This window comes from Gossypium raimondii, chromosome 11 (genome assembly GCF_025698545.1).
Source record: "Gossypium raimondii isolate GPD5lz chromosome 11, ASM2569854v1, whole genome shotgun sequence".
Taxonomy (NCBI): Eukaryota; Viridiplantae; Streptophyta; class Magnoliopsida; order Malvales; family Malvaceae; genus Gossypium; species Gossypium raimondii.
The window spans coordinates 59,765,506-59,780,671 of NC_068575.1; the positions used below are offsets into that span (position 1 = coordinate 59,765,506).

At 36.3% G+C, this 15,166-nt stretch overlaps 2 protein-coding genes across 3 annotated transcripts; both read right to left on the reverse strand.

The window, feature by feature from the left end:
• Nucleotides 1-176: 176 nt before the first annotated feature.
• LOC105802179 (protein ALTERED PHOSPHATE STARVATION RESPONSE 1) lies at nt 177-3,480 on the reverse strand. The gene is made up of 4 exons (XM_012633665.2): nt 2,559-3,480; nt 2,263-2,465; nt 1,933-2,156; nt 177-1,223 (listed from the first exon to the last, which is right to left on the reverse strand). The coding sequence occupies exons 1-4, from the start codon at nt 3,205-3,207 to the stop codon at nt 452-454; spliced, it is 1,848 nt and encodes a 615-aa protein (XP_012489119.1). The 5' UTR covers nt 3,208-3,480; the 3' UTR covers nt 177-451.
• Nucleotides 3,481-6,292: 2,812 nt separating this feature from the next.
• LOC105802178 (histidine kinase 1) lies at nt 6,293-12,311 on the reverse strand. 2 transcript variants are annotated; one of them, XM_012633664.2, is made up of 13 exons: nt 11,987-12,311; nt 11,650-11,892; nt 10,766-11,563; nt 10,334-10,581; nt 10,089-10,248; nt 9,565-9,691; nt 9,352-9,441; nt 9,059-9,253; nt 8,880-8,949; nt 8,690-8,732; nt 8,383-8,523; nt 6,973-8,106; nt 6,293-6,818 (listed from the first exon to the last, which is right to left on the reverse strand). In XM_012633664.2, the coding sequence occupies exons 1-13, from the start codon at nt 12,245-12,247 to the stop codon at nt 6,603-6,605; spliced, it is 3,726 nt and encodes a 1,241-aa protein (XP_012489118.1). In that variant the 5' UTR covers nt 12,248-12,311; the 3' UTR covers nt 6,293-6,602. The 2 variants fall into 2 exon arrangements, with proteins under 2 accessions (XP_012489118.1, XP_052479121.1); XM_052623161.1 differs by having other exon boundaries at nt 10,766-11,566.
• Nucleotides 12,312-15,166: the final 2,855 nt, after the last annotated feature.

The window sequence follows — 15,166 nt, forward strand, 5'->3', positions numbered from 1 at the left end:
AAGCAACTGCCACACCACAACTTGAGGCAACTTCTTCACTTTTCACTGCTGCTGTAAAATAATTTAATGCCTGTCAGATACAGTCAGTTGTATAAAAGAATTGGATGAGATGCAAGCCTTTGGAAGAGTGACTCTACTTTGCAGCTATGGAGTTATTCAACTATGCTAGGGAAATGTTCTTGTAATCTCAAGCAATACAAGTGCTTCACTTGGTTGCTCTCGGAGCAATTCATTACCAAAACATAATTTCATGATTCAGAAGGCAAACAAAAAAGGGTTTTAAACAGAAACTTGCAAAGCATTCAACACTTTCCAATGACGAAATAAAACAAGGTATACAATTCTACACTCCTACTTGACTGGAATTTTCTTCCGTGTCTGGACTTTGATCCAAATACCGAACACGTATCAGTGGTAGCATCATTTTGATTCCAAGAGTGTTAGTCTTTTCTCAAGGAAGTATTCTCTTCACATCATGTTGCTGATCAATACCCTTGGCTTGATTGTAGACAGATTCAAATGCTTGCATACATACACTTGAATATCCTACCATTGCCTGGAAGACATGAGGAAACCCCATTTGTAGGTTGTTTAAAGTCATTGCTCTTGTTACACTCGCTGACTTCTCATGTTTATTCTTCTCCTCTTCAGCCTTTGCTCTCAACATTTCCACCTTTGTTCGTTTTTCTACAACAGGGTACTTGTTCATTTCAGGCATGGAGGAAAATGGGCCATACTTACTTTCCAGTGATCTAAGTTCAGCTGCCTTCTTCTCAAAATCTTTCAAAGCAGAATCTGCCTTCTTTTTTTGCTTATACTCTTCTGCTTGCTGGACCACGATGGCATGAATTACTGTCAAGAAGCTCTTGATTCCTTCAGACGCTACCTTATCTGGAATTCTGTCAATTGCAAGATGCCATTCTTCACAAAAAGAGTAAATTTTCGATTCCTCATTGTTTCTTAAAAGTGGGTCTTTGCTGAACTGGAAAAGGCTAAGCCGGAGCCAACCTGCTAGGGACTGAATGTAGTCTCGTTGAGCCTTGACTAAGTTGCAGAAAGAAGAATGCCACTGCTGGACTTCAAGCTCGAGCTGGAGAGTTGATTGCTTGTGAATCTCAGATGTTGGCTCGTTAGAAGGCATAAAGTTAAGGTACTTGAGCTGCTGAACTATGTGTGTGTGAACTTGGTGAATTTCGTACATGCTTCTCCACATCCACATCAACCTGCACATGGAAATAACCCTCAATTCAGAGTTAATGTGAGGAACAAACTATTTAAACAATAACCCTCCACTGCAGATTAAAAGAAAGAATTAAGGACATCAAATTAGGTAAAAAGCATATTGTTTTCTGCGGACAACCTCACATCCTATAAATCTCCAATGGGAACCAATGGTATATAGGAACCAACTTGGAATCATATGAATCCGTATGGATGATTAAGATTACTTAAGCAGTACCTGGAACCATAAGCATGCATTAGCCCGATATGGTCAATCCGTTAGCTGCATGAATGCCCAAATTTTCAAATTTCATACAATTAGGACCATAGGATTATCTTCCTGAGGAATACAGGAATCAGCAAAGATTAAGGTTAATTATAAATGGAGACCCCACTAAAACTATTCAGTTAGTGACCATTCTCAACCTGATACAATAGGACGCAAAGTACAAATGGATTCCACTTGTCATCTAAATCAGTCAAAAGAAATTCCATATACAATTCTAAATCAGTCAAAAAGAGAGGGAAACAAAAAAAAAAGAGAGGGTCCCAACTCCCAAACATAGCCTTTTTCTGTACTATCTCAAACAATAAATGAACTATATCATTCTATGAAAGATGACATGAGGGCTAGTGTCTGCAGCATTTTGATGCTCAAGGCAATCGGGAAGCAAGTACGTTGAAGCAAAGTGATAAAAAAACTAGACTAACCCGTTTACAAGGTCCAGGAGTTGAGGATAAAGCTCTGACTCTCTCAGTTTGATGATTTCCGCTGATATGGTCTCAATGGCCTGTGAAGAAACCATCATTTGGGATTCTAATTTTTCAACCTCTTTCTTAGTCTTTTCAGTCTTGACATAGTCAGCTCTCTTCAACTCCAGCTTCCTCAATTGGGCCACCCGCTTCTCATGTTCCATCCTTATAGTCTCCACAGTCTAAACAAATCACCAGTAAAAGAGCAGTCAGATTTAAAGTATAGATCACTTTTTTTGACTCATCAGGCCATTGCAAATTTTCTAACCATGGAACAGGATCTAGTACCTTGACCTCTTCGTATAATTTCTTCTCCCAAGCATACAATCTCTCTATAGTAGAAGAATGGCTACTGTTAAGAATAGTACCACCTACATTTCCATTTTCTCCCGTCCTATCGCCTCCCAACTTCCCAGTTCCTTCCATTTTTGAATTTCGATTCCATGCCCAAGTTGTTGTAGTCAGATTACAACCATAGTTATACACTTTACCTGCAACAAGGAAAAAAAAAAAAAAAAACCCACCCAGAAATGTTAAGAGGGAAAAAGAAAAGGAAAAGAATGAGAGAGAAATAACTCATTTACTTTGAGCAGGAAAATTGGAATTTGAAACTTCTAACAGCAACGAGAGCTGGCTACCAGCATCAGCAGCTTTAAGAAAATACTCATCGACCTCTTTCACGATCTCCACCAGTTCTTTACTATTCCTCGACACCACCATAGCAAGCTCACTTCCCGTATCTTTCGAGAACCCACTCACCACAGAAGGGGGCGGTGCCATGCTTGCAGCCCTGGTCGTGGGGTTTGTAGCGGTGACCGCCACCTCAGGCACTGACGTGGAAGCCTCCCATTCCTCCTCTGTGGCTGACCGTGACTCTGTAGCTGGAACAAATGGATCCCAAAAGTCCCAGTTACTGGATTGAGGAGGAGAAGGCGGCGGCAGAACAGGGGAGGCCGTGTTAGCAGATGTCCAAGTGTCTGAACTAGGACTCATTGGCGGCGGCAATGCCGGCTGTTGAGGCGGCGGAGTAGTATGGTGGTGGGAGTGGGTAGTAGTTTCATTGCTGGAAAACTGAAGGAGAGCTGAGCCTGTGCCTCGTAAAGAGCGTAGATACATAGAATGTGAAGCACCAAGAGCTTGTCTTGCTTTAACCAACTGTTTCATGTATCTCTTTCTCGCCTTGCAACGCGAAACAATCTCTTCCCTATCGATCCTTGAGTACCAACACCCCATTTTTTTCTTGCTTCACCCTTCTGCCACAGATCAACTTTTTTTTCTAAAATTTGAAGCAACTAAACAGTAAAGAGGGAAACAAAATGAGCTGTGAGTTAATTTTACTTAGTCTAAAGATCTATTGCTTTTACCACTGCAGCTTTCACCAATGGAGGGTCTTTCATCTTCAAAAAACTATCTTTCACAGCAAACAAAGCTTCTTCGAACATGAAAATGTTGGCTGTTACTCTACTCGGTGGTGATGGTGAAATCAACTAGGGGCAGAGAGCCAGAAAATTAAAATTGTTATATTCCGATTTAATGACGAAGTTACCCTCCTGGAATGTACTTTTTCCTGTTATTAAAAAACGGGTAAATTTCATAACAGGTCACTCAATATTGTCCTTTTTCTTTCACTAATTATTAATTTGTTTTAATTTAATCACCTAATTATTGTCACTTTTTCTTTTTTGTCACCCAATTATCAATTTTTTAATTTGATCACTTAATTAATCGAGTTTATTTTTTTGTTCATTTTTTGTTTAGTACCGGTAAATTTCTAACAGTAAGATGATGTGATAGTTTAAACATAAATATAATAACAAATTTAACCTTTAATTTTACATATTATATCAATTTATTAATAACTTTAAAAAATTAATCTTTAAAAATTTAAGAATTCTCAATTTCATCCTCAAAATTTATCTCCTTCTTCCTCTTCTCCCACTGCCACTAGCATTGTTGCCTCCACCTTCACGCTAAATATCATGAGCAAAAGATACAACAGACCTGCACGCCAACATCTACAGTTTCATCACCATCAATATCACCAATGGCTTCAGCAATATTGTTGTTGACTTCAACAATAACTTTGGTGGCTGCCAAAACTTCATCTGCATCGCTGCCATCTTCAGGTTCCTTTTTTACACCATCTTCCTTCTGCTCATCATCACCTTTCATATTTCCATATGAAAATGCAATTACAAATCCCCACACAACAAAGCATATAAAGAACGTCATACTCATCATGAGAACCATAATCTCATCCATTTTTCATTCCCAAAGTTGCGGCTATACAAAGATTCAATGCAAAAGTCAACGAATCATTTATGTGTAATATGTTTTTAGAAGCTTTTGAATAGGGGGAAAAACATCAAAAGCTTACTATGAACTAATGGATAAACTGTCAGCAATATAAAAACTAATTTTCTTGTTTAAGAAAACAAGATGGAATCAGCAGATATATTGCTCGAGTATTTTTTTTTCTCTTACAATGATTATTTTTATTTGTGTTTCTGTCTTTGAGATTTGTACTTGTTTTTGTGTTTTAGAAACGAAAGAGGAAGGTAAATTTTGAGAATTAAGTTGGAGATTTTTTTTTGTAAATTTTAAAATTATAACTAAATCAATATAATATATATAAAAAGAAAATAGTTAAATAATTAAATTAGAAAAATTGATAACTGACTAAAAGAACAACAGTTAGGTGACCTGTAGTTTACCCTTAAAATATTACTGGCTACTGCAACATACCGCTCGAACCTGCAATGCAACTACTGAGCCCTAGGTGTTGTCGTAAACCCATATTTAAAGCGACATTGGAAAGCTTGATTTGGAAATGGTGAAACTGGGAAAGGCAAATTGGATGGAGATTAAAGCTGCATCATAACCGAGTTAAGACTCATCTTAGCAATGGAATCTAAATTACAATGAAACAGGGGGTTTTGTCCTTTTCCGAATTTTCTTGTCAGAAAATTATACAGTGGAGTGTTCCTATGAGGTGGAGAATGGCGTCGTTTGCTATGAACTTGCAAGCGTGTTTATCTTATTAGAAATAAAATATAAAATGGTATATTCAATTGTGTTCCGTGACCATATCAGGACAATTGATAAGTGCTAAAAGGGTCTTCTTTCGGGACAACTTTGCCCTTGTCGCTGATTCTTCACAGTCTTCTCAGTTCACACTAATCCTGGATCTTTGCACATTGACTTTTGTTTGCACTTGAAAAACCACGCTCAACCCTTTGTTTAATTTTCATCCATCTACTTGAAAAGAGTTAACTGATCTTGTATTTTACAAACAATAGCGAAATAGTTCCTTCATCAGTTTTTTACTGTTAATTGTTGATATGAACTTGTAGTTGCTGATTTGGATTTAATGATATGTGAAAGGCTTATTAAAAGTCCACATCAGCAATTACGGTAAAAAATTAAGAGGAATCATTTTATTCCTACATGTCACAAAGGGTTCTTTTAACGAGAAAAAAGGTAAATAATGAAGCAATATCACTAGACAAATTAATTTTTTTAGTAGTTAATTTTAGATCTATTCTTAGATTGGGTTACACGTTCAGACTAAAAATTTATTCAAAAATTAGAAGGATTTTAGTAAAAATATAAGACTCGAAAAATTAGTCAGGCTCGAGCTTGAACATTCAATAAGCCCATGACCGGTCCGACCCATTTTTAAGTATAATATTATTTTAATATAAACATTAAAATAACGTTAAGATGATTAAACAAAAAATTTATTAAATATTAAATTAAAGTAATATAAGTATATTTTTAATTTTTTTTAAATAATATGGATGGATTTAAAATAGGCTTGAATTAGTATTTTATAAACATGGACAAACTTGAACAAAATTTTAATCTCATATCTTGAGCCGGGTTAGACTTGGACAATAATAAAATATGTTAATATCATATCTGAACCCGATCCAGTCCAACTTATGAACACCTCTAATTAATTTGTTTACGATAGTGACGGAGAAAGTATATTAAAAAGAAAGTGAAGTATTACTTATATATCATCAAGGATCAAATCTGATGAGTATCTTTCCTAAAGGAATCAAACCTTGCTGGCAATCTTATTACTGCCATAAACATTCACATGTTAACTCTAAAGAAAGGCTCACACCATAGCATCATGCTTTGCACTAAAAAATAAAGCCCTATATAATTAATTTAAGCAAATGCAAGCAATTATTGCAACATCATTAATTAATTAGTGTGCTACTGCTACAACATTCTACCTAAATCTACATTTAACTTTATTAGTTGTGTCCTCACCCTATATGCTTTCTCTTCAAAGCAAAATCTAATATATAGTTATAGCTATTTATCATATATTTTGTATCCAATAATAATACAGATAGACTAATACTTGGGCTTTGGGTATTTACAGGGTTGCCTTAAGACACTCAAGCATTATCTTATTACATTAACTAAAGAAACTACCCAAGCATTAGATAAAACCACTCTCTAAGACAGGAAACTTGGTCATACTCCTAGGTATACTAGACATGTTAAACGATTGTTTTTTCCTCTATCCACAAGAAACTTGTATCCATCTTTACATCGGAAGCCGCCTATCACATTCTTATTTGGTTAGCGATTTTGTCGAGCAGGAAACTTTAGGCTGATCTTTTAGTGAGTGAAAGAATGGTGGATACCATAAACTTGTAGTCAATTGGCTTTGTTAGATAAGCATCCATGCCAACCTCCAAGCATTTTGCTTCATCTGATGGCATTGCATGGGCTGTCAAAGCAACAATCGGAATGTGCCAACCCATCCCTGCTTCTGATTTCCTAATTGCTTTTGTTGCTTCATATCCATCCATCTTAGGCATCTGTTTAACATGAAACACAGGAAAGTTACAACACTACAAACATAACAAAGTTGGGAAAATATATGATTAAATGCTATGTGTGTGGGTCAGCATGAAGCATTAAATTAGTGGATATGTAGCACTGTTGTTATGTATCTCCCAAGTGGTTTCTTACTTGACAGTCCATTAAAATCAAATCATATGGAGGGGAATCACTAATATCTGTCTGCGATCTATTCCTTCTTTCTTGCAGTGAGGACTCCGTTCTGTAGTCTTTTCCAACAAGCTTGCAGTTCAGCGCGTCCACTGCCTGCAGTCCATCTCCAACAGCAATTACTGTAGCTCCCATTTTTTCCAGCATGATGGTTGCTACCCTTTGGAGAACAGGCGTATCTTCTGCAAGCAGTATCCGTAGACCCTCTAGAGATCTGTCTCCGTTTGCTGCCTTACTTGTATATGAATTGTCTCCATCTTTAGTGCTGCTGCCAACGTGATGTTGCTCTGGAGAATTGGAATTTTCACATTTGGCATCTTCAGGGTCATGTAACTTGGGTGTGATGCCATTACATTCATCTTCTTCTGCCTTTAGATTGTTTACTTCTGAATCTAAACGCGTCAATTCAACTAGGCACTTCTTAGTTGTCTGGCAATTCAATGTGTTGGTTTTTATGGCTCCTTCTCCTCCTGGTTTATCTCCAGTACGCACACAGCTTATAGAATTAGCTCCACCCTTTTCAGAACTATCAGAATCATCAGAGCTGCAACTCTCAAAATGAGTTGAATCGATTTCAAGACATTCATGAGAACCACCTTCTGTTCCATTTGGATTTCTCTTGTGAAGTTCAACATATCTCTCCTTTACGACAGCTTCCAAAATATGAAGCATTTTTGCCTTGTACAATGGTTTATTAACCATCAATATATGTCCTTTCCTGCGGAGCTCCATCTTTATTGCATTGGAAGTATCATGATTCAGCATCCATGCAAATTTCACTCGGCCAGAGAATCTGTCAAGAAAATTAAGCTGTTCTTTCCATATATCAGTGCTCAAGTCAAGCAGTCCCAGATCAACAACTATAATGTAAACTGGGTTCCTCATGTCTTGTAGGCCGTGTATCTTAGATCTCAGAGGTTCACCTAGTGAATAATGATTGTCAAAACCGCAATTACGAGTTCTGACATGAAACAGTTCATGAAGAATTTGAGTCAGTTCATTCCAGTCAGATGCTTCCAAAGCGAGCACTCCATTTCTAGACAGCCACTTGGACATAATCAATCTTCCCATGTTGCCTTGTATGGCAAGGATCACCTGCATTCACGTTTTACGTGTGTTAGATTCTAAATTGTTGCTTTGAGCTAGCTTGTCTCGGTTGATACTCTGGCAAGCAGAATGTACAAATTTTGTTTTCTAGGACAAGGTTTAGATAGAATAGAATATTAACTAAAGTGCTCTCTCGTAAACCTGTCACGGATATAAGTGAAAGCCGTAATATTGAGTCTCAAGATGTATTGTGTTTCATTTATGCAAATTGGAAATCAGACTTAGAAGAGTGTTTGCAGCTCCAAAGAGCAAAGCTTTACTCACCGCTACATTGTGCTTCGAAAAATCCATTTGACCATGTTGTTCTGTGCTATCTGCAGGAGTAGTGAGCAGCAAGAATAGTCTGATTAGAGTTCCTGGACCATCCTTTTTTACAACCTTGATTTCTCCACCCATCTTGTTAACCTGTCATAGACAGTACGAGGCTATAATGAGCTAAAAAAAAATGGAGAGATGCAATTCATCATATTTTGTGCAGTTGATCATAAAAGATGGAAAAAAAGTTGTCATTTTCTTAACAATTTCTTCTTTTTTGTCTTCAACTTTACATGTACAAAGACACTTCACTTACCAAGGTTCTCACAATGCATAGTCCTAGACCAGTGCCACCATGCCTGGAAAAAGAAAAGAACTTAGGATGAAATCTCTGTACATTAAATTTCTTAATCTGTCTATGGATTTCTTCCACATTAGATTTCTTTCCATTTATTTTTTATTGATTAGTTTATAAATGTCCGTTTGATCTTGCTTGAACTACTTACGTCCGAGTTGTTGAAGGATCAGCTTGCTCAAAGCTCTCAAACACAGATTCCCATTTGCTTGGATCAATTCCTGCAGATCATGGAAGATAAAGATTCCTATTTGCTTTCCTCGAAATGAAACATTTTATATTCACTAGACAGATATAATTCCTACGGTATCAAAAACCAAAGAATCATACCACTGCCAGTGTCATCAACTTCAAACCAAAGAATAATTTTCTTGTCTCTCTTGTTGTCTGCCTTCATATGGTTTCCATGTTGCTTCAACTTCGTCTTTAATGCAGACAGTGGTTTCTTCTGAACACGAGAAAACTTCGCAGAATCATTAGATACACTGGGATTCTCGCACCATCCACGCAGTATAATATGACCCGCTGAAAGCCATTTCCAAACAGTTAATCATGCAAGTTGTCTCTAAAGGTAAGTTACAAAAAAAAAAAAAAAAAAGAGAGCATTTAAGTGTTCAACTTACATGTTGTGAACTTGATGGAATTGCTTATTAGATTTGCAAAAACTTGAACAACTCTGGCAGAGTCTCCTCTAACAAACTTCGGAATATCATCTAAAATCATTTAACAAAAGAAAGGAAAAATGTTTTTCTTTTCAGATATATGTAGATTTTTCATTGTTTATCATAACTTTTGATTAAAAATAATAATGTCTCACCCACAAGTTTGAGTCATACCAGAGAGATCCAGAACAGTCTCCACATTGTGGTTAATGCACTGTACAGAGAACATATCAACAAGTCCTTCAAGTTCCCGTCCCAAGTCAAACTCAGCTTCTTCCAACACCAGTTTTCCTGATTCAACCTATCAAATATTTGGAGAACAATGATCTGGGTGTGATTTTCTGGGTCTGAAGGTGCACCATGAAAGATAAGTTCTATACAGTATGATAACCAATAACTGCTCCCAGCTATGTTAACTAGACCTGCATTAAGTGCCAGATACAGATATATGTCCAACACAGATTCGTAGACATGTTGCCCAGAAATTTATCAGATCACACCTTGATGTATATAATCGTGCCTAAAGGGAAGTTGAAAAACACTGTGCTAGGTGGAGTTACATAACAGTAACCACTTATTACTTAATATACTCTTATTTTTATGTTCAAAACATGGTCTTTTGATCTTAAGAGCTAGCTATACATATATTTACTTGATATTTCCAATTCCATATATAACTGGTTTGTCCTATGTCTTACCTTGCTCAGATCCAATATGTTGTTGAGAAGTCGAAGAAGAGCTGTTGAGCATTTACGGATCTGGGTAACCATTGCGTACTGCTCATTTGAAAGCCGGTCATCGCAGATAAGAATGTCCAACAGGCCAATAACAGCAGCCATAGGTGTTCTTAATTCATGACTGCAACACAATAGATCCATAAGGCGCAGGCACGGTGTGTAACAAGGAGGGAAAAGTGTAGCTTGTAAGGATTGAAATTGGTTACCTCATATTTGCAAGGAATTGGCTTTTATAGTTGCTTGAAGCTTCAGCTCTTCTTCTTGCATCAAGATGGCTTATCAACTCAGCTCTGAGTTTCATTTCCTTTGATACTCCATTTGTAAGTATCAAAATACAGACGCATCCAATAACTAAGATACAAACAGATGCAGATATCAATATGACCAATGTCTTCAATGATCTTTCGTCAACCTTCCCCATTATGTACTTTCTTGGAATGATTATGACTCCAACCTGCACCGTCTCTGCCCTGTAAGTGTCTTATTAAACAGTTATAAACAATACTCCGGTAAATTATATTTGTAATCTTATTGAAACATAAAGAGGTCACCTCTGTGATATGATATCTTCATGTATCCTATGATCCAAATGCATTATTTTAATGTTAGGTAAAGGACGAAATATTTTCTGAACTTACCATAGGTAATCGTTTTAGGTTGAGAAAAAACGAATCGATGTAATAATTCTGGCCACCAAGATTGGCCTTCTCCACATGAACCACATTACCAGGAGGATACTTGTTGCCATAGGTTTCTCGTAGCCACTGTGCTCCCATTCGTATCACATGATCCTCTGAATCAACAGCCATCATAAGCTTAGGCCCCTTTGTAGTATTTTTTAAAAGAGGAGCATTAGTGGATGTAGCCAGTAAGTAACCCTCTTGTGAGGTCAAATATATGTACCCACTATGCACTTCAACCAGCTCTTTCATCAGCTGGCCTACACTATAAAGTGCAGTGGTGACACCAACAACAGCTACGATACTCGTGTTGGTAGAGTCCCAAACTGGCAGTGCTGCAGAAAGCAACGGTGAATCTGTATACTTGCTGACAGACACATGCCATGAAGCTACCCCATCAGGCACTTGAGAAGGGCCTGCTATATTGATAAGCTCATCCGGTGGAATTGGCAGTGCCTTCCCTGTCTTTTCCCCAGTGACAGGATCAAGTGGTTCACGATACCATATCGCAGAAACGTTACCACGAATGAACTGGTCGTTCCACCCTTGTCGTGATGACAACATTTTGCTGCCATGAGACTGGGTGGCACTGATTGAATAATTTGAAAGATCAGAGTAGATATAGAATGTGTTGTTATTCTTGTGATCTCTATGGAACGCCTGGACAAATCCATTCTTGTAATTTATGGTTATGGCATTGAAAGCTTTACGACTGGCGAATAGTGCCCATGTTATGTCTTTCATCATTTGATAAAGCTGCTAAGAGACTGCAACAAATCAACCAAAAAAGAAGGAAAAACAAAGTTGGGAAACAAGAAAATAAGTGTACATCAAGGGTCAACCTCAACTTGTTCTGCCTGAGTGGTAGGCTTGCTGTACCGCCTGATAACATACTGTGACAACTGGACCTGTGCAGTTGTTATTTCTGAGGTAGAATTTAAGATGCCCCACATTCGTAAAATCGGACGCTGAAGAAGTTCATAACGAAGACCGAAAGCTAAGGTGTTTAGTGATTTTGTTGTGTACATTTTTGTAAAATGCCAAGTTAGAACTGTCAACAGCCCAATCAAAATAGCTAGCATGACCTGAAAGGGAAAGAAACAAGAGAAATCACCTACATATGATTTGAGGTTGTAGTGTAAGTCTAAAAAGGAAAGGACAATCTGAAAATAAACTAACCATGATTGCAAGGCGAACTACAAAAACACTGTAATATGATGAGAGGCAACGAACACTTGCATACTGGAACTCTTCCTGTTCCACATCCCTATGAAAAAACCTACGTACTTGGCCTCCGGGAGCTGTTTTCCTCCCACAAGATGAAGCTAAACCTGAAAATCTATTCAACACCTTCCTCAGAGGAGTACCCATTGGGGAGGCTACAATTGATGAACTTTCACAACTTGTAGTAGGAGATTTTTCTGTCATTTCTGAACCCATATGAAGAACTCTGCGTGTGTGTGCGCAGATTTAACGAACTCTTATGTGCAATGCATTTGTATATGTTTTAATCTTAAGTGGGGGAGTGTTCTTAATATACTGCTTTCTTTTGTCATTTCCCACTTTTCTTTTGAAGACAAAAATGCGCGACGACTTACAATTATCACAAGTGGGGGAGCCAGTCCTCATCGGCAACATCTTTTCTATTAAATTATATCTTCTGATCTGTCAACATTTTATGCTGAAAGTTAGAGCTAAAAGTAAAATTTTCAATATTCTAGTACAAGTTTAAGCATCAAAACAGGTTTACAAACTTCAAGCACAAGCACAACAGTCAATTTCACTTGAATGGGGTAGTGACAATTAATGTCAAAACTGTTCTTTCGGTGATTTATATATATATATATATATATGATTTGTTTAACTTCAATCGGCTAGCCTAACTAGGTGTATAAGAAAAATTAATGTGAAGAGCCAATGATTACATTCATTTTATTTTAACAGATGAAGACTTCGGTGATCTTTTTCATCCTCTAGACTTAGCTTTTGTGATTCCCCCAAGGGCTTTAAAGCATGCAGCATGACATGGTGCCTACCAATAAATGTTGCACACACTCACTGTTCCTTTCTTATTGCCTTACTTGACAGGCAACGAAATATATGATACTGTTACATCAATCATGTTTCATTCCTTTGTCTTCACTAAGGCAATAACCAGATGGTGGTGTCACAAACCTTCCAAAAAGACCCACTTTTCCTGCACTTGGCACGGCCTAATACATCACCTTCATTGTTTGTTAAAAGAATATCCAAAGATAATCTTTTCTATGAACATCTTTTTCATTAAAAAAAAAACTACAAAAGTAAATTTATGGGTGTTAATTAAAATAATATCAAACATAGAATAATATCCATGATGATAATCGTTTTCTATGAACATCTTTTTCATAAAAAGAAAAAATGGAATATTAGAACAAATCCTGGGAGAAAGAAAAAGATTTTTTGATGTTAACGGGTGCCAATCTTGATTTAGATGGATTGTTTACAATAATTAGAGATTTTTTTTAATAACCACGAGTATGAATTAAATCCACACATAATAAACGTATATGATGGGTACATAATAAAATTCGAGGCTCAAGTATATAATTGTACATGATGAGTCTCAAATTTAGATATTTAAAATTTATGACTTTTGTTTTGATCGTGTCAAGATCTCATTGGCTAACGAAAATAAATTTAAATATTGATATAATTGTTTATTTAATATTGCATGAAAAAGGTGGATTGGTTGGAATTTCTACAATGGAAGCTGAGTACTTTATTTGATCCGTAGCTTGGAGTTGACAAATTTTATGGGCATAGAGAGCTAGTGGTATAGATTTAAAGCAAAACCCAATATAACAAACATATCAAATTCACACTATCGCACACGTTCCATGATGGTGCACCCATAATTGAATGTCACTAAAAGCCATGGTACATGCTAAATGGCATTATATAGAACCGGAACGTACGTGTACCCCAAATGAAATGGGCAGACGTGATGTGCGCATAGCTAGCTTTGATTTTTTGAAGGGCTATTGGGGGATTCCACTAATCGCAGTTGGGTAGTTGGATGTGGCTCCTCATGGGCTGATGGGTTAGGGGGCGGGGGTCCTTGAGAAGACATGGTTGAAACCAGAGCAGGGGATAAGTAATATTTGTTTTATGTGATGCAAGGGGTAAAATATTTATGATGCTATTCCAGAACCTAGGAAGATATAGAATTTTGACTAATTTGCAGGCAAGGAATTAAAAAAAAAAAAAGAAGAAGAAAAGAAATGGACAGGTTAGAAAATCATTATCACTATCATTTTAGTTTATTATCCCACTATCAGATATGGGAACACAACAATTATAGCCATTTTGCCATCCATAATATGAAAAATCTAAAGCTTCTTCTGATATTAGCAACAGAAGGCTTAGTCTGGTTGGCCCAGTCCGATTTTGCTTGTACAACTGAAACACTAGTATCAAGTACTCCTGTGTCTAACAGGTGATATGTATATATATGATATCAACCAAATTAGTCCCCAGTATTCTTATGGTTGTGTAGATATGCAGAGTCTAGTTTCAGAACTTTCTAGCCTTGAAAATAAAGTAAGATGCAACATTAAACCTTTTAATGGATTTATCCTATGGGCATCATAATAATCCCGTGATTTGTTAAAATATTAACTAAATGGACACAAGCACATGCAGTTGCAGAAGAAGAGACAAAAACTGTTGAAACTAAATTGGAGGTTAAACTTTTTGGTAAAAGATACTATTGCAAAATTGATTCATTTTTATGATTGACAAAATATTAATAACTAGATAGTTATATGTGACGTTTCATGTGTACCTTAGGTTAACATATATGGATTAGTTTTTAACAGTAAAAATAGATTGAGTTTTTAACGGAATGAACAATTCGCTTTTTGATCTAATGTACATGGATTAATTTGTCCATTTTTTATGTAGAATGAGCAATATGCAACCCGACTCCTAATTTAAGGACCTTTATGTACTTTTACCAAACTTTTTAAATATAAAATCAAATGACAAATAATCACATATCTTGATACATTTATATTTGACTACTTTACCACAAATAAAAGAGATAAATCTCAAAATTATATATGAATTTTGATTTAATGTGTAATTGTATACATGAACTTTAATTTGATGTAATTATATATATGAAACTCTAATTGTGGTTCGAGATATATACTTGAAACTTTAATTTTGATTTAATCATATGCATTTAAGAAATAAATACATTAATTTATTTTTATATTGGATAAATATAATTATTCATGTATGCAATATATAAACATAAAATAATGTTATATCAATAATTGTGTCAAAATTTACAAGAATGGGATCAAATCAAAA